The sequence below is a fragment of the Nuphar pumila genome, chromosome 1 (genome assembly GCF_984573655.1).
Source record: "Nuphar pumila chromosome 1, dmNupPumi1.hap1.1, whole genome shotgun sequence".
Classification (NCBI taxonomy): domain Eukaryota; kingdom Viridiplantae; phylum Streptophyta; class Magnoliopsida; order Nymphaeales; family Nymphaeaceae; genus Nuphar; species Nuphar pumila.
The window spans coordinates 12,454,268-12,473,987 of record NC_143249.1 but is presented as its reverse complement, the minus strand read 5'-3'; the positions used below and the strand labels follow the sequence as shown (position 1 = coordinate 12,473,987).

The 19,720-nt window shown below is 40.3% G+C and overlaps 1 protein-coding gene across 1 annotated transcript; it reads left to right on the top strand.

Moving 5' to 3' along the window:
- Positions 1-13,984: 13,984 nt before the first annotated feature.
- On the top strand, positions 13,985-16,892 carry LOC149847998 (zinc finger protein CONSTANS-LIKE 3-like). Its single transcript, XM_090012895.1, has 2 exons — positions 13,985-16,169; positions 16,372-16,892. The coding sequence occupies exons 1-2, from the start codon at positions 15,402-15,404 to the stop codon at positions 16,720-16,722; spliced, it is 1,119 nt and encodes a 372-aa protein (XP_089869021.1). The 5' UTR covers positions 13,985-15,401; the 3' UTR covers positions 16,723-16,892.
- Positions 16,893-19,720: the final 2,828 nt, after the last annotated feature.

The window sequence follows — 19,720 nt, the reverse complement described above, 5'->3', positions numbered from 1 at the left end:
CTCTCTCTTATGTTTCTTATCCTCCCTATGCAGGCAGCAACCGTCTCTCTCTCTCTCTCTCTCTCTCTCTCTCTCTCTCTCTCTCTCTCTCTCTCTCTCTCTCTCTCTCTCTCTCTATATATATATATATATATATATATATATATATATATATATATATATATATATATATATATATATATATATATATATATGTCTGTCTCTTCGGCTACCACCCGCCACTGGGTTTCCAACCATGATACACTTCTGTTTTGACTTTTCTCTCCCTCTGTAGGTGTTTGCCTTTTAATCTCAAGGGTTTTCAGACATAACCCTCCAATTGATTTTTTTTGTCATTCTTGCTTTCCTCTTCTCTTTGTGTGCTTTAGTTCAGACATGAGGTATGGCCCTCTTTTTTTTTCAATACCCATTTGATTTTTTGCAAGAATGTTCTGTTTAGGTGCCAATGTTCTTCATATCTATGATTGGTTTTGTTGTTGGAACAATTTTCGGATCCATTGTATTAGTTTTGTTGATGTTGATTATGGGTTTCTCTTTGTACCCATCTTTTTTTTTTTGCTGAAATTTGTGGTTCAGTTCATCTTTGATTTGGGTAGTTTGATATTAGTTGTTGCTAGATTGAATCTTTGAACATGTGTTTTCCGTTTGAATTTTGTTATATTTCTCTTTCGTTATGAATTGAGGATGGTTGTGGATTTTTGGATGTGAGGTGCCTGCAAAAATCATTTTCTGCCACTGAATCGTTGGTTTCTAGTCAAGTGTAAATTCATTACCATTATTTATGGATGAAAGACCATTTTTTGCCACTGAATTATTTTCTTCTATTGTCTAGATATAAATTCATGCTTTTTATGGATGGAAGATTCATTTTCACTATTTGAACATTTTGCAAATTGCAATGATTCAATTATTTGCTTTCATATTGCTGTAATTTGTGATGGATGGGTGGTTGATTTTCACAATTTTGGATATTGCAACTTCTCAATGGGATTCAATTATTTTTTTGTGTAGTATAAAAAAAATGTTTCCATGAACAAGCAAACAAGGGAAAATGTTTCTCTTTCGTTTTCAGCTCCATTTTCTTGTGCTACACATACAAGGGAATTTTTTTTCCTATGAGAGTTTTTCTTGCTTCCAAACGTGCCCAGTCATGTCTATGTTATTCCCGAGCTTGATATATATCTCAAAAAGACAATATTATCTGAACTAGTCGTCATTTAAATCCATCATAAACATGAAAATCAAATGCAGGTCGGAAACATCAAACAAACATTAAGAACAAAAGGGAACAACTACAAAATGATAAGCCCCAAGGGGTTTGGCATAGTGGGAAGGAGCCTTGGCTACTAGACTGGTGGCCAGGGTTCCATTTCTATGGGTGTAAGCCCCTTGCTTATAAGAAGAGGCAATGGCATTATGTCCCTTGCACATGCCTAAGCAAGGTGACTCCCTGGGGGCAAGGGGTTCACCACTGGTTTACTTATTGCTGGCAGACTTAGCCAGAGCAACTAGGTTTGTTATCCCGGTGCTGGTTTCCTCATTCTTCATGAGAAAAAAAAAAACTACAAAATGATAATTCCATAAACTTTAACACGCATGGCGAGAACTTGTGTAAACAACTAGTAGGGAGAGGGTAAATAGCCAGCAAGACAAGGAAAAGATCAGGTGCAATCACATTGCACATTTTAAATGTACTGCTACAATTGATCACCCACCATGCATCTGCCAACAGGAGATGGTGGGTGATCACTGAGGCTGTATGGGAAAGATGGATGGTGCAAGGGTGTGGCAGCACATCAAATGTATGCAATGTGATTGCACCTGATCCAGCCTCAGCAGGTAGTGGGTTAAGTATACAAATGGTGAGCAAAGAAAAAGTTCTGCATTCAAATGACAAGCAGAGAGAGAGAGAGAGAGAGAGAGAGAGAGAGAGGTTACTTCGATTCAAAGGAAAGCACAGTCTTCAGAATTTATTGTTACTTGAGAGACTTCTATGTATGGACTAGCATCGAAAACTTTGGTTTTGGATCACACTATTATCCAATCCATCCTTTATATTGACCCATGACCGGGATGCGTACATATCAAGATACTCCCAACCCGACTGACTCCAGGCTTACAACATGGCACCACTCCAACCATTTTTTCTAGTCAAAGAAAAACCATTTTTTCGGCTTTTTAATTACTATTTGTGGCAGTTTTTTTTTTACTGTCCATGGCTGAAAAATGGTTGAGAAGGTGCTGGCCGGTGAGTACATACCATCTCGCTTGTTTTCTGGCTAATGGGTGTTGGAAAAATGTGGAATTAAAATTGTGTTTTGTCATCAAATTGAAAAAAAAATGTCACCAAAACTTGGATTTTCTATGTTTTATGGTTGTCATCCACACGCTCTTTTGACTAAAAAAACACTTGTTTGGGAGTCAAAACCAGTTCCTTGAATTTGGGACGTTTCAAGTTCGAATCCCAATGGTATCATTGTATAATTGGTAAAATGCTGAAACCATATGAAAATCAAAAGGAGCTCCCAAACTGCTTGTGGTATTGTCAACTTCAAAACATATAGAAACCCTATTTCCATCCTGGTACAAGTCTCCCAAACATAGCCTTAGTCTCTATTTGGGAGCCTCAACTCATAGTTGTGTTTGGTTTCCCTAGTGCCCTCATTGCTTTCGCTTGTTTGAGAGCAATGGTGTTGCCAAAACACTCTAATTAGGCATGGAGTTGGCAACCTCAACGTCCTTGTTTGAAAACTAAGCGTCAGAGGTAGTCGGAGTGAGAAGCGGGGAATACCCAATGCCAAAGTTATTTGGGATGAGTGCAGTTTTAGGAAATGATGAAACTGGGGTGTAGTATTTGGTAACTACCACAATCAGTTTCACTTCCCACCTAGATTAGGTGGTAGTTACGAAATACCACACCAATTTTCACACCGTGACTGCTATGACGACCTTCCCAATGCTCTTTCAGTTTTAATTTCATCTTTTAAGGTGAAAGTCATAAATCCCCAGCAGAACTGTTACACACTTATCCCAAACAATCATGTGGATTTGCTAAAACCACAAATTTTGTGGATTCCATAACTGCATCCTTTGCTACCACAGCCGGGCGGTTTCCAATCAGGGCTTACATTTCAACATCATTTTATATGAGAAAGTTTTTGACAAGTCCAACGTCAGCACTGCATTTTGGCCAATCATATTTTTGCAACGCATGTTCCCATCTCAATGCAAGGCTCCCAAACATAGTCTTAATAGTTATCTCACTCACAAGAATTTTCATTATCCAAACACAATAATGGAAATATATGACAATTGCCTTTTATTGACCTTTTTAAGTAGGGATGGCAGTGGGGCGGGGCGGGGTGGGGGACAAGGTCTCCACCCCCGCCCTGCCTCAAGATTAGAACCTCCATCCCCAGCGGGGATGGATTTTAACCTCCACCCCCGCCTTCATCCCCGTTTCATGTCCTCCATCCCCGGTTCAAATGGGGATGAGGCGGGGCGGGGAAAAGTGTACGTCCATCGCCGCCTCCATCCCCGAACGAGGATGAATTTTAATCTTCATCCCCGCCTCCATCCCCATTTCATACCCTTCATCCCTGGTCCAAACGGGGCGAGGCAGGGCCTCGCTTTCCCCCGGTCCACTGCCATCCCTATTTTTAAGACAGGGAGCCAGGGACCCCTAGCCAAAGCAAAGCTCTACCTAGAGCTGGTTGAGCCAACTATGACACGAACAACTTCGCTTAGTAATGATCTGTTTCTAGGCTAGCCATGACAGAGGGACACTCTAACGTACTCCCGAATCATGTCCCATTATATAACATAAATTACGCAAAATGGCGTGTTGTGACTCCTTGTGACAGTTCTCTAGAATCGAACGCCTCTATTTACTTGGAGGTGATGATGATATTCTTCCTTCCGATTTAAGCCGCCACCATCATCTGCAAACTCATTTTTCTTCTTCTCTTTTGTTGTTCAGGTTTGTGTCTTTTGCCCTCCCCAACTGTTCGCCTCTCACTATTTCGTCACATTTGTTCTTCTATGGGTATTGTTTTTTCTAGGCTCTTTGCCTCCCTCTTCGGCAACAGGGAGGCCAGGATCCCTGTTTTGGGTCTTGACAATGCCGGGAAGACGACGATCCTCTGTACCAATTCGATCTTTCTAGTGTTTTGATTGGTTCGTTTCTTCTTGATGGTTGTTCTGGTTGTGATTATTTGTGGCGGATTGTGACTTTGGTTTCTTTCTGTTCAGATTGGTTGCAGATGGGAGAAGTGATGTCCACCATTCCAAGTAAAGCTCTGTTTTTGCTATTCTTGTTTGGTTTTCTGAGAAGTGGGCATCTGTTGTTGGCGTATATCGCAAAACCGAATCAGAGTTGGTAATTGCATACCTGTAGATGCCATTAAAACAACGTAGGGGTGTTCGGCCTTTTCCTCAGTCGGGTCGACGCCCACGATGAGCCCCGACATGTGGTCGACGGTCAGCAGGACCATGAACCCAGTAAATACTAGAATGTGGGCACTAAATAAGGCTAAGGGGCTGCTTGCACTCATCATACGTACAGTCCCCCTCTCCCTTTTATAAGGAGAGCAGTGGGCAGTTAAGTGAATGTCCACATTCACCGAACCTCCACTCACTTAAAGTTATTAACTCCCCACTATTAGCCACTACCACTAGCCCACTATTTGTAGTGTCAAACCGGGTCTCATATGGGTTGAAGCCAAATCTGAAATGTCCAACATTCTCCCACTTGACTCATTGACACTAAAAGTGTACTAAATCAAAATTTCTACTGTTATCTTGATTTAATGGGTTCACATGCTATCATGTATCACAAGAATAAATCATGAGTCATGAAGATGAACACCTCTTTATGAAATGTCATATTTTCATGTACTATAATACAATTCATTATCAATGCTTTATCATGTTAAGATTACATTTATGAATAGGTTGGTCTCTAACTCATTCTATTGGTCATTTAATATTGTTATTCTGATATTCTCTAACCAAATGAGAGATCCTTTATGCAAAATCAACAATATACAAATTCATAGAGAAACAATTCATTTTCACAAATGTAACTGGTGTACCTGAAGCTATCCTTATAGTGGGATCGCCTTTTTGATTAAGAGCCCCAATTTTTCAATGTAAAAATGATAACAAATATTATTTTACAGGTATGGCCGGCTGGGTCTAGTTCATGTAGTTCTTATCAGGTAGAGTATGGTTTCTCTTGTGATGGGTCCAATGAGACCTGGGTCTCTACCCGATACCATACCCGAAAATCAGGGCCAGGTCTCACCCAGGTCCGATCCAAACCCGACCCATTGACACCCCTACTTTTACCCCTTAGTGAGTGACTAAGGGGAGAGGACCAAGGAGATGGCTGTCCTCATATTGCTACTTTTTACCCCGTAATGTGTGGCTACTATATCTCCCCAACTTTTGAAAGTCACACGGGACATGCGTTGGAGATCACATGGGCATCAGATGACTGCTTTTTCAGCTTCACACACTACATGGATCTATGGTTTCTTTTCTTTTTCTTGGGGAAAAATATAAAAGTTCTCTTAAGAAATTATGTGAAAAGACAAAGAGGTTTCATCATATCAGCATGGAGAAGAGATACGTGTAAGAGAAAGAAATGGATAATCAAACTTTTAACATTAGATCTATTGGTTGGGATGCACACTAACCCACTTGGAGCGGAGCCTAGGCTGTTCAAACTCGGTTCATTCAGAAACAACTATTTTTCAAGCTTGGCTTGAGCTCAGAGCCTATCTGGAACACCCTTATCCAGATTCGGCTCAGTTCATTTACTTGTGTATAAGCCGAGTTTAAACAAGTCAAGCTCAAGCTAGCTCAGTTCATTGTGCACCCCCTACTTCCTGGCACAAAAGTATCACCATGTACAACAGTTGGATTTCATGAACCTGAGCATCCATGATTATTAAACTTGACATACCTTGGCTACTCGTACCAGTGAATACCAAAACATCTCATTGTCATCATCAAAAGGTTGTATCTTGCTGTATGTGCATCCCTGACCCAGATCCAGATCCAATGAGCAGGTACAAGTGCTCACAGATTCCACCTCAGAGATGCTTGATCCATTATCGTAGGTGTCGTTTTCTTATATGATGCTCTAATCCTCATGATATGAGTTGAATTGGGTATGGTTAGTGTCATATCCTCATTATCTCGATCCAAATGACAAATTTGGGAAAAAGAAGGAAGAGATGAATTAATCTTGCCTGATCGACATCTCTTACACGAGGTGGAGTATTAACCAGTGTCACAAACATCGCTGAGATTGCGAAAAATCTAAAGATACCAAGGAAAAGCCTGATTTTTATTTTGCCTATTTCCAATATATTGCAGTTTTTATGGTGATACTTATCATGACTTTTCAATGCTTTTTTTAAGTTATTATATGTTGTATCATCTCTCTTATATTTCTATTAGCATTTTTTATATTTTAAATTATGAAGTATCAAGGTTTTTCTGATATTTTCACGAGAAAAACAAAAAATTTCAGTTTACCGCAACATTTTTCTCGTCGCCTTGAAAATCCCAAGAACTAGACTATATATGTTTTTACCCATGTCAATAATTCTTTTTTTTTTCCTGTAATAAACATGTAGGTGTCAACGGGTCGGGTTTGGTTCGGACCCAGGTGAAACTAGACCTGGCCCTGATTTTCGGGTATGGTATCGGGTCTGGACCCAGTCTAATTGGACCCATCATAAGAGAAACCATACCCAGACCCAATAACAACTACATGAACCAGGCCCAGTAAAATACTATTTCTTAATCATTTTTACATTGAAAATTGCGGGTCTTAATCAAAACTCAGGTCCGGTATAAAATTTCTCAAACTATACCCAGATCCATGTATTGATTGGGCCTTCGGGTCCAAACCCGGGTCTTAATCAGGTCTTCTTATTTATCACCATACTTGGACCCTATAGGGTTTGGTGCAGGTCGGGTCCAGGTAAAACCGACCTGTTGACACCCCTAGGTAGCAGTTGGTTAGGGATCTTAATTAGAAATATTTTAGTTCGATTCCATTTTGGTGGTGAGTCTCTGGTGACATGATCTGACACGCTAGAACATGTGGGTATAGACACATACACATACAAATATTATTTTAATATTTTAAAATTTTATTTTAATAAAAATAATTTTTTAACTAAAATATAAAAAAAATACTTTTTATTAATTAAAATTAAAAAAAAAATTGTCCACATGTCCTATTTTCAAAAAAAGTTTGAACTTGAGACTAGAACCCAGGTCATGAATCCTCGTGTCTGGGTGTCTTTGTGACATAGATGGCACCACATAGTGACAAAAGTTAAAAACGACAAAAATCTCGAGAGTCAAAAACTTGGGAGATTTTGAATTTTTTTACAAATCTTGCATTTTTTCTAGCAAAATCTGGGCAATAAAAAATAAATTTAAAATTATAAAAAAATAATTTTTATAAGAAAATATAAATAAAACACATTTAAAAATGAAAATCTCGTGATGAATATCCGCTACAACGGTAAATATCGTGACATTTGTCACAGTTTGAAAATCTCACAAGAAATTACCCTTTTAAACTTTAAGGAATTTCTCGTGATATTATCGCAAGAAATTTTATAAATCTCACGATATTATCACGAGATTTTTTATAAATCTCACGATATTTGTTACAGAGTGGCACCATCATCAAGAAGCCACTCAAAGATCCAACTCCTACGCAACTTGAAATTTGAATGGTGATGATCAGGACCGTCCATCTTAAAGATGAAAAGTACTGGATCAATAGATACCTTGGTTGAAAGCAGGTGTTTGCTCTTTCCATGCGGGTTAGAAATCTTCATTCCTCACATCAGATGGCCATTATTACATATACAACTAGAGAAAGGCTGGTGAGGCCCAAAAAGCTATATAGCCCCCATGTGAATTGCCTGCCTCTAAGCTGCTTTTGATGGACATGATAAAGGCAAAGTGGGGTCAGGTCTCCTTGATTCGCAACATATGAACCCCTCCACTTGCTCCATATTTAAAAGATTGTATCATGTACAGCTCTGTCACAAGGACACGAGACATGGGACACGCTATTTTTTGTGTAATTTTTCATTAAGAATTTGTATTTATCGGGACACGTGAGACACGAGTCACGGGGTATGTTGGAGTGTCCCAGTAACGTGGATGTGCAGCATGACCAAGTTCATGAAAGCTAATAAACCTTAGCTAATGTCAAAATAATTGGAGTTCACCTGCAAGGGCTCACCTCATCTGGCAGGGGCAACTTGTGAATATCACTAATTAAGTTGACCGGGCATCACAAGTTCGAAACCCACGGGTGTCAACCCTTGCTGCAAGGCAAGGTTGAAGCTGGGTGTACTCCGCAGTGGGCAGGGTGCCTCAAGGGTTTTAACAGCTAGAGGCCACCCAATGTGCTGTCGGTGCTGAGGGGGGGTTTCCCTTGAATTATCCAAAACAAAACAAAAAATTGGAATTCATGAACTACCTTAATCCATAGTGACAAACGATAAAAACGGCAAAATCTCATTTTTCAAAAACTCACGAGAACTTGAAAAAAAATCATAAATCTCGCATTTTTTTGGCAAAATCTTGGCAATAAAAAATAAATTAAAAATATATAAATTATTTTTATAAGAAAATATTAATAAAAATTATATAAAAATAAAAAAAACATGTTTTTTCATTATAAATGGACGTTTAAAACATAAATATCGTGTTTAATTCATAGTATTTATTTTTTTCATAAATCTTGCGATATTTTTAAAATCTTGCGAGAAATTGTCGTTTTAAACTTTCAGGCAATTTCTCGAGATATTATAGAGAGGTTTCCATAAATCCCGTGATATTTGTCACTATGCCTTGATCCCATATTATAAAAGTTTACTGTGCATACTCTACATTGTCGATTAATCTTCATAGGGTTCAGCTTTAGTCACACGTCGCCAACATTTTGAAGAAAACATCCTGAATGGATCGTAATATTTTCGATGTCCAAGATCCACCAAATCCTGAATTTAGGAAGAGTGAATATCTAGAAAGTTCCTGATTTTGGTGAGATTGAACAGACCCCTGGGCGCTGGAAAATCCAGATATTCTTTCATTCTTGACATTCGTGTTAACATCAAATCTTAAAAAACTTGAAGTCTGTTGATTTTCATACTTAGAGAGTTCTTGGATCCCTAGTGGGCAGTCACATTCTCAGCAACAGCAACAGCAACATCCACAAGTCCATTCTTGTGCCTTCAAAGTCTCATTCCACCCGTAATAATTGGGCTAAAATCTTCTGTTAATTTGTAATAAAGCCATAAATCAATCCATGTGGTTCCCAATGTTGGGCATGCATTAGCATGTGACATGCTAGATCTGGAAGTTAACCCTATGAATTATTTTCTAACGATGATCACCTACATGCTCATATGTGCATCTAAACATGATTGAATACTCCTAATATAATTTTATCAGACATGTAGAAACATGTCTTTACAAAGAGAACTGGCATGATGATGAATGAATGCGACTAATGGCTTTATCTTGAGAGAGAGAGAGAGAGAGAGAGAGAGAGAGAGAGAGAGAGAGAGTATATGGTGAATTGTAGGGGTGGCAATCGGGTCGACTCGGCGGGTTGATGGGTCAGCATATCTCAACCCGAACCCGACCCGTTTATTAAATGGGTCGGCTGTGGCAAACACGAACCCGACCCATTTATTAAACGGGTAACCCGACACAACCCGCCAACCCATTTAATAAACGGGTTGTGTCAGGTAAACAGGTTGGTGGGTTAGCGGGCGGGTTGGCTGGTTGGCATACCCCTAACATGAACTCGACCCGTTTAATAAACGGGTTAGGCGGGTCGACCCGTTTATTAAACAGGCTCGTTTTTGCCAAACCCGAACCCGCCTAAGAGGCGGGTTGGTGGGTCGTGTCAGGTTTTGCCACCCCCTAGTGAATTGTACTGGATGATTCTTTGATCGTTGTCTTTTAATCACTTTAAACTTTTGTTGATACTCCTCCAAAAGTTAATTAACTTAAATTTCTGTCCTAATGACAAAAGTAGTTTTATGATCTTTCCTCGTATCTCAATCAAGTTGGTACATTATCAACTATAAAATTATGGGGAAACAAACCAAAGCCATCAGTACCGTACAATAGGGGTCCGTGGTCATCAAAGATTTTCCCTATCTAGACATGGTTGGCTTGGCGTATCCTATTCTTGGTATTTAATTAAGATTATATATCCAACGATTTTACATCCTTTTGTGGTAACTTTTACTTCATCTTAGGGGCATATGTGATTTGTCACCTGACACATGACAACCACAATTCAAAACTCATAGACGGCATCTAATGCAAATCCATTGTTAAAATTCACAAAAAATTACGATACTATCTACCAACTTATGATGTGCTTTACTTTAATCTATGATCTAAGGGAAAAATCAAAGAAATTAAATGAAAATACTCTAGAATTCATTCATCCATCTCTCAGAAGTAACTCTCTACAATAAGTATTTATAGCAGGAAACAAAAACCTTAATTGTAACACGGATCTGAGATAGATCCGAAAGTTAACTATAATCCTAAATCCAATTCACTATCAAACATTTAATTAAATATTATTAAAAAACTAAAAAGATCAAAAGGATCCACATAGATCCCGAACCCAAACATATATTGCTTCCACCCTGAATCAAAACTATTGGGGTTAGAACCTAGTATCGCCTACTCTTTATCTCATAATTACCTAAGTTAGTGAGTTTTATTAAACCATTCAAAAGTTTAGTCTCACGTTCAAGAGTTGATGGAACTTCACATGATTTAAATAGTTTAGAGTTGCTTTTATGGGTAAGACTGATCAATTGAACTTTGAATTTTGGATTTTGACTTGGCTTTAGGTTTGGGTTTGGGTTTTGGTTCGGTTCGGCTTAGCTCGGTTTCATTATGGTCATTCTTGGACTTTGACCATTTTTTTTGTTCTTAGGATAATTTCATCCCCACGATCAAATTGACCCTCTTTTGCTTTGGATCGACCCTTTAAGAGTCTTGACCAACCGTTTGGACCTAAAACCCAATCAACCCCGCCCATTAGAGCCATCCTTGACCTGGTCCAACGGGCAAGCTTACAATAAGAGATATGATCGTGCTGGCTCAACTTGTTGTGCTTACGATCGTCTTCCCAACATTGTAAACCCACCCACGACACACCCCTTGCCCAGGGAGTCACCCGACTTCAACTAAGCAAGGGATTATCCCTTGTCATCGTTAATGTAAGGGGCTTGATACTCATGGAAATGAAACCCTAACCACCAATCTAGTGGCCAAGGCCTTCTCCACTGTACCAAAACCACTTGGGGCCACACAACGAATGATGCTACACCATCCCATGCATACATGCTACTGTGTTTTCATGAGCACGTTCTTGCACACGCTTGTGTTAAGTTATCAAGTCGTTCACACTCAAAACTGTTAGGCACTGTTTGGGAGCCTATCATCGGAGCAGTTGGGATGTAAAGAAAGATAGTTATATGACATGGCACTGAATATGGATAATTGGATGACGTTTGGGAGGAGTTGGAGGGAGGCGAGATTTTCAACTGAGAATCAACCGACTTCAACTCCAAAATACCCATTTGAACTCTTCTTAAAAAAATGAGGTATTTGCAACTCCTTTAACCACAGAGATTCCAGTGGGTTCCTAAATTTCTGGTGCTCAAAATTTTTTATCCCATTTACCTTAGTAAATCTTATATTCGCCTATTTTACCTCAATAAACAAAATGATTTTACCTCAGTAAATCTTACATTTTTATGTTATAAATATTATATATATATATATATATATATATATATATATGTGTGTGTGTGTGTGTGTGAATTACTAGAATATGAGAACCAAAATATGAGAACTAAAAATATAAGCATTTTCAACACTTTTTTTCAAATCCAATCATGTAGATGTGCTTGGCATGATGAATTTGCTAGGAATCAACCATTGGATCATGTATTTTTGATGAAAAAATATGATCTTTGAATGCTTGAATATTTATAAAGAATATGAGCCATTGACTTTAAGCCTTAAAAAAATCTCAATTATGCAATCAAAATTGGATGATTTAAGGGCGTATTTTAATAAAACCATGCATCGGGCCAAGTAACTAGTGTAAAAGAACGTGTGTGTGTGTATAAGAAAGTAGACACAAGAATATACACGTGAACACTGAAACAAGCTTGTGGTGGCCTGAAGTGTGTAAACCAAGGACTAAGATCATATAGCACAATTTACTATAAATATCGAGAAGTAGTTACAAAGATATGTGCATAAACACCAAAGTAAGTTTGTGATGACTTAGAGGGTGTGAACCAAGGACTACGACCTGATATCAAATTGTCTCTACGAAATTCTTTCATTTTGTCAAATGAATGTGATATGACTCCCTAAATGTTTTGAGCATATATCCTTGAGAATACATGCGTCCTAAATATAATTGGCTCTAAGAAATTCTTTTATTTTATATTTCAAGTCAATACGATGAAATTAGGTAAAAATTGCAAATCTTACATGACTTGTAACTTTTATTGCACTATGCATACTAAGGTCAGGATCAGATGCCATCACATGGCACACTTTGAGTGTGCCTCTACACCTGACTGCCCAAACAGATGATCCTAGCTCTCCCAACCAATTGCTTTGTCCTAGGATTAGGGATGGCAGTGGATTGGGGCAGGGCGGGGGACAAGGTCTCCACCCCTGCCCCGTCTCTAAAATTTAACCTTCATTGCCCCGGTCCACCCCCATGGCAGGGGAGACTTTGGACCTCCACCTCTGCTCCATCTCAAAATATTAATCTTCATCCTCGTCCCCACCCCCTGCCTCATCTCCGCTCTATCCCCGCCTTGTTCCCCGCCCCGTCCCGTCCCCGTTTTCTTAAAAAGAATTTAAGTTGTAATTATGTTTGGTTGGTTTCTTCCCAGATTTCTAATAAACTACACGATATATCAAGCCATTCAAGTACAAAATTTGGAAAAGGTACCTTCTAACTAAAGATCCCAGCAAAACCATATTGCAACACAAGAGATACTTAAAACCACAAATTATTTTAGTTAGAGAAAGATTCTACCAAATTTAAATAAGCTTTTGGCCGGTCCAATCTGTTGAACCATTTTGTTTGGAGTCAATTCCATCTTTTTTTGGCCATTTCATCAAACAGTTGGCATGCAACTTCCCTTCCTCAGAAGTCCCACAAAGATAAATGGCAACATTCAAAGAAACAACTCTCAACAAATTTCATCCCATCCATCAATGACGACAGCAGGCCATACAATATTTCTTTTAATCACAAATTTCAGTCCATTCATCCATGTTGATTTCAAGTATTAAGATGGCCAGAAAAAATAGAAATTTCATAATGTTGAAGAAATGTTAGATAATCTAATATATAAAACTAATTCAGAAGAGAAAGTTAACATGTGATAATGAGGAAAACAATTCTGTAAATAGGTTATGTAAAATGGGAGGATCACACAAGCTGGATAGTTTGAAGAGCTTTTGCAACACAACATAGGATTTGAGCTGTTAATAGGTGCTCACAACCAAGCTCTTGAAACAATTTTGACTGTAGAAAGTTCAAATAGACTGATACAAAAGAAAAGCATGACAGAAACTGATGAAGAAAATCCCGAACCAAAGCTCGGACCAAGGACTGGTCTTCAAAATAGGAGCACTGCTTCTTGATTTCGATCATGGCCTTCTCTGCAAAGGAATCAACCTGTTCCTCATTCAAAAGAGCAAAAGAAAATATCAACTTATGATTTGTTTCCCTCATTCAAACAGAGCAAAAAAAACCCTTAACTGTATCTCTCTCCTTTGGACGACAACAGGTAGGTATTTTGTAATTTTATTTTTTGATTTAGGGTATTTTAGTAATATGAGGCGGGGTGAGGATAAGGCGGGGATGGGCAGGGGAAAGTATTGGTCCATCCCTACCTCCATCCTCGCACGGGGATGAATTTTAACCTTCATCCCTGCCTCCATCCTCGTTTCATTCCCTCCATCCCCCGTCCAAACGGGGCGGGGCCCGCCTGTCAACTGCCATCCCCACCTAGGATCAGATGTCATCACATGGCACACTTTGAGTGCACCTTGCTGCCCTCCATCTTTGGCTGACAGTATGCCAATTGTGGGGCTCAAAAACAAATGGAGAGTATCAACTTTGCTTGGTGGATTCTTAAGAGGCTCACTATCTGGCCGACGTGTTCTGAGTTCGAACTTTACCAACGAGTTACCCCAACTCCTTTGTCGCAGAAAGAATTGCGTGTGTGGAGAGAGAGAGTACTGAAAGCACTCCTAACTTCCTAAGGAAGTTTGGATGCCCCTCTCACTTATCTAGAATTTTTGGTATATCTTGTCGTACTGCACTAAACAAAAGCTAATATCCGACTTTCCCCTGGATAAGTTGGGTTTACACAGAAATTTTGTACAGTGAACATACTATCTAGTACAACACATTGTTTTTCATATTTTTTTCAGTTTTTTTTTTGCTAAACAGCAGTTCACAAGGTATTAAAACATCTTATTTTCAAGTCCTCAATCCTAAATGTAAATCTTAGCATACAAGTTACGATGAAGAGCATATTTCAGACCAGGTCCGTGTAAATATTTTTTTTTTTTTTTTAAATTTATAACCCAAAGAAACCACACTCAGCATTCAGACTTGATGGCACTGGCTCAGCCTGCCATAACAGCGTAAAACTCCGAGGCTGGGACCTCTACCCTCGAGACCTATGCTAGGCATTGGCTTGCACAGAAGAGTTAGGCCCATGAGAATCTAACCTTGACAGACCGTGTAGCAGACAATGCTCACATCACTACGCCAACCCCCCCTTGAGAAGATCCGTATAGCTTGCATTTGGATTTTCCAAGTCGATAGCACAAACAGTCGACCGACAAAATATATATCCTGATTAACCCAACGACGGGTACGATACAAAAATTCAGGCCGCCCAAAGGAGGTAGCAAAACAAAATAAATAAATAAATAAAGCATCGCCGACTCCCATCTTTGATCGACCAATAGACGTCCTTCCAAACGTGTCCTTCTTCCATACGATGGACGCCAAAATTTATGGGCCCCATCGTCTGGACTTTTGATTTTTACTTTCCGATTTTAATCATCGCAACAGGCCAAGCTCTTCGGTGGGGTCCCTGACGTATGGACAAGTGACAGCTGGGCTCGGCCGAAAACCCTAGAAGCCGGTTTAAATCTCCACGTGGCATACGCACAGTCGCCAGTTCCCCCACGGGATAGATAACGCAGACGATGCCCCCTCCTGACTCTCACAGAGAACCCAGAACGAAGGAGAGAGAGAGATGAAGAAGGACGAGAGTAGACGCGGAGGGTTCACCGGGGAGGGAGGCGAGGCCGGGTGGAGCATGACGGCGAGGGCGTGCGACTCGTGCAAGGCTTCGCCGGCGCTGCTCTTTTGTAGGGCCGACTCGGCCTTCCTCTGCCTCGGCTGCGACGGCAAGGTCCACGGGGCGAACCGGCTGGCGTCCCGCCACGAGCGAATCCGGATGTGCGAGGTCTGCGAGCAGGCCCCCGCCAGCGTCACCTGCAAGGCCGACGCGGCCGCGCTCTGCGTCGCCTGCGACAACGACATCCACTCGGCCAACCCGCTCGCCCGGCGCCACGAGCGGTTGCCGGTGGTGCCTTTCTATGAATCCGCCGCGGCGGCGAGCCTTCTCGTAGCAGCCGTCGACCCGGACAGCTTTCTGAAGGTAAATTGGGACGGAAACGACAGGGAGGTTGACGACGACGACAATCAGGAGGCCAACGCCCCGGCAGATGAGGCGGAAGTGGCCTCGTGGCTCCTTCCCAACCCTAAGATGTGCGAGCTCAAATCCGGCGAGTATTTCTTATCGGAAGTCGATCCTTACCTCGATCTGGACTACGCCTCGTCCATGGACCACCGTTTCCAAGAGAAAAACGGCTCGGATGTCGTCGTCCCCGTCCAGAACAAATCCTTGCCCCCGGCACCTTTTCCGGCTACCGTTGGCAGGTCCGATCTGTGTCTGGAGAACGATTTATGCCTGTCGAAGGGCGGATTCAGCTACACCACGGCCTCGCTAAGCCGTAGCGTAAGTTTTCCCCTTCATTCTTCGTCTATTTCTCGATCCGAGCATTTCCTGAAATCTTAAGCTAGTTTCCGCCCTAATCTTCAAGGATTTTGCGTCTCTTGGTAAACAGTAGAAATATGGAAATTTTTAAGTTTCAATATGCAATATTGCAGAATCGGTGGAGAAATTTAAGGTTCATTTTTTTTTTCGATCGGTTTTTCAGGTCTCGACGTCATCTCTGGACGTCGGAGTGGTGCCGGACGGCAGCTCCCCAACGGATATCTCGAACCCGTACAGCGGGAGCGTGAAGTGCTCGGGAGAGATGGATACGTGGGCTCCCTACTCGGCCGGCCAGACGGCGCCTCACTATTCCCCGCTCGACAGGGAGGCTCGGGTCCTCAGATACAGGGAGAAGCGGAAGAACCGGAAGTTCGAGAAGACGATACGGTACGCGTCTCGGAAGGCTTACGCCGAGAAGAGGCCGCGGATCAAGGGAAGGTTTGCGAAGAGGACGGAGGTGGAGGTCGACCGGATCTACTCCGACTCCGGCTACGGTGTCGTCCCGTTCTTTTGATGAAAAGAAAAAGAGAGAAAACAAGAAAAAAAATGTCCTGAATTTGAGTTTTTCTCTTTTAGTCCTCTCTCTGACCCCTTTTTTCTGTACATCTGTTGTTTTTCCTTTCGCTGTTCGAGTGTGTGTAAATTTTATGTAAGCTGTTGAGCTAACTTCATTTTGCAGGTCAATCCCTTCTCTCTCTTCGTTTTTGCATTTGAATCTGTTTTTCCCTCTGCAATTGGCTCGTCTCCACCATCTCTGGTGAAATTTTTGGAATTCGAGAATTTCTGAAAGCCTCTTTCAAATATTACTTTTTTTCCCTCTTTCCGGGTTTAGGTTTTAGACAAGAAACAACCTTTTTCAATTACCAAAACCAAAGCCCCCTCGCCTAGTGGGGTGGGGCCTTGGCGATTTGTATACAAGTCACTTCTCTGTGCAAGCCAATGCCCAGCATAGGCCCCTGGGGCAAGGTCCTAACCTCGAAGTTTTACGCACCCGGCACTACCATCCTAGATGTAGGAGGCTGAGTCAGCGCGATCAGGTCTTGGTGCCAAGTGCGATTTCTTCCGGTTATAAATTCAAAAAAAAAAAAAAATACCAAAACCAAAGTACTGGCAACGGCTTCGTGAAAATGACGGAGATTAACCCTTGACTTCATGTGGCTTTCTCTAACCAAGATGCCTTCCCCCAAGGAGTTTCTCATTCTTCATTTGCGGCGTCTATCAAACAAACTTCATTTGCCTCTCAACGCCAACTTATCCAGATAAAAATAAAATATTCTATCATTAAGTATAACTTGTAGTTATGGTGTATTTTATTATTCAAAAAAAAAAAAAAAACAGATCATATGTGCAAGTTTTATGGGTTACAATTTTTAAACAAAGATTGATGTCTTGTCAAGAAAGCAAAAGCTTTTCTTTATTTTAATCGAGATTCTCCTAATCTCTTTTTTAATGAAGTGGTTTCCCGATGTGGAAGCAGGTTTTTTGAGAAGCTCCACTACCGCTAACCATCATCTCAAAATGTCAAGACAGAGATGGTTGTTTGCATGCCCACCATGCAGGGACGCTGCTGCATATTTAATGTGAAGTCTAATTTGAAAGGCCAGCTGGGGTTAGTCCGACCCGTACCAGTTATACAATTATACCATTGAGTTTTGAACCAGCAACCTCCCAACTCAAGGTGACGTGCACTAGCTGCTCCTACCTGACAAGCTGGGATTAGTCTTTTGATTTTTTTTCTCCAGCGTTCACATCCACCTGCTTTTTTTATTTTTTCATAATTACAAAGGACCTCATTACTCTTAAAAGAACACCACCAATAGATAGATCTCTCCCACCTCTCACTTATCTTCATCTGCATTATTGATCGTGTATATTGAAAGTTGTTGCAAACGCCAAAAAAAAACTAGTCTGAGACGTGTGCTGACAGTGGGTGGATAAGCTCAAGGCTCGGTCAGGGACAGAAGATGGCCTGTCATTTTCAGAATTGCCCATTGGCAATTGTCCATCATAAATGAGCAGTCCTTTGTGAATTTCGTATAACTTCAAGGTGGGTTTATGGAAAATATGATGCTAGTTTTGACTCTTCTGTCTGAATGCTCTAGCCTATAGGCTTCCACCGTGCAGTCACGGGTATTTTGAGACCAAGAGAAGTGTGAAATTACAAGAAACTTTTATCAATTTCTCAAAAGTACATGAACAGATTCTAGGCCGTTCAACAGTATTGGGAGTGACGAACATGGTGAGGCTCGTAATGTCATTTAATTCTCATATTTGGTATTTCTTAGAACCCTCATAATTAAATCTCGTTAATGATTTCTGCCACCAATTTATTTCTAACCCAAATACACTCACAACTACAAAGTGAGTTATTAAGTCTTTATAGGATGACCGTATCCTATAAAAATACTCAAAAAAGTAAAGGGAACATACCACTTAAGAATGTGGGATCCGCTGTCCTGTCACACAAAATTCAATTATTACTAAATTAATTGATCAATTTTCTGATGCAGACTCACTTTTTACTTGTTATTTCATGAAGGAAATGATATTTTTTGTAATTTCTGATATAGTCCCAAACCAACATTGAGTTATTCTCCCTCGCACACACCTGTAAAAAAAACTGTTTTAAAGTATTCTAAAATTCTTATTTTTATCTTTATTCATCAAAAATATATGATTGTGCTTTGTCCATGTTGTTACCTTCCACCCACCCACCATTAAATATTGGGAACCTATGAATAACCAAAAGGGATCATACTTCTAGCCCGGGTTAGAAATAGATCTTAATCATATTTTTAGTTTTGGATGGTATATATATGAATTTGTGATTATATCCAAGATAAATATATTCCACAAAATCTTTTAAAATTATTGAACTCAAGCTAATTAATTGAGGATAAATTAAAAGGGTAATTTTTTTTTTTGGTAATTTACAATATTTAATGAGCTAAAACAGCTCCTTATTCAACTATCGTCGGAAAAAACTCGGATTTACCAAGAATTTAATAAAAGATTATGCCCGATATGTAATTTTAGATAAAAATAGGTCAGTATCAAGAAATTACCCAAAATAATAATTGAGGACGTCCCGTCTTCCACGGTACGTCCTAACTTTTAGGGTTTTGCTTATCTCATTGAAGACAAAAAGGTTTTCCCAAAACGACAGAGGCTTCCTTACACTTTACAGTTTCATTCCTTTGTCTCCATTGAAAAAAGATAAAAATTGCACACTTTTCTTTCTTTTTTTAGGGGTCAGGGCCGCAGACCCCTACTGATTGCACACTTTTCTAACAGTGCACCCCAACCCACTTTTTCCACTTCTACTTTAATTCCTGCCAATAAAAGTCTGCAAGTAAAGAGGTATACACTCTTTGCCCCTGCGGCATACGCTACGCATTGGCTTGTGCAGAAGGGCGACGTACATGAGAATCGAACCTTGACTGCCCGTCTATCAGCTAAGTAAGCAGGTTATATGTCTCCCCCTCAACGGGGCTGGTACTGAGATCTCATGT

Excerpts from the sequence above, each read along its gene's own strand:
- LOC149847998 (XM_090012895.1), top strand. The coding sequence starts at position 15,402 with ATGAAGAAGGACGAGAGTAGACGCGGAGGGTTCACCGGGGAGGGAGGC. Across the intron at positions 16,170-16,371 it reads CGGCCTCGCTAAGCCGTAGC|GTCTCGACGTCATCTCTGGA; the intron begins GTAAGTTTTCCC and ends TCGGTTTTTCAG.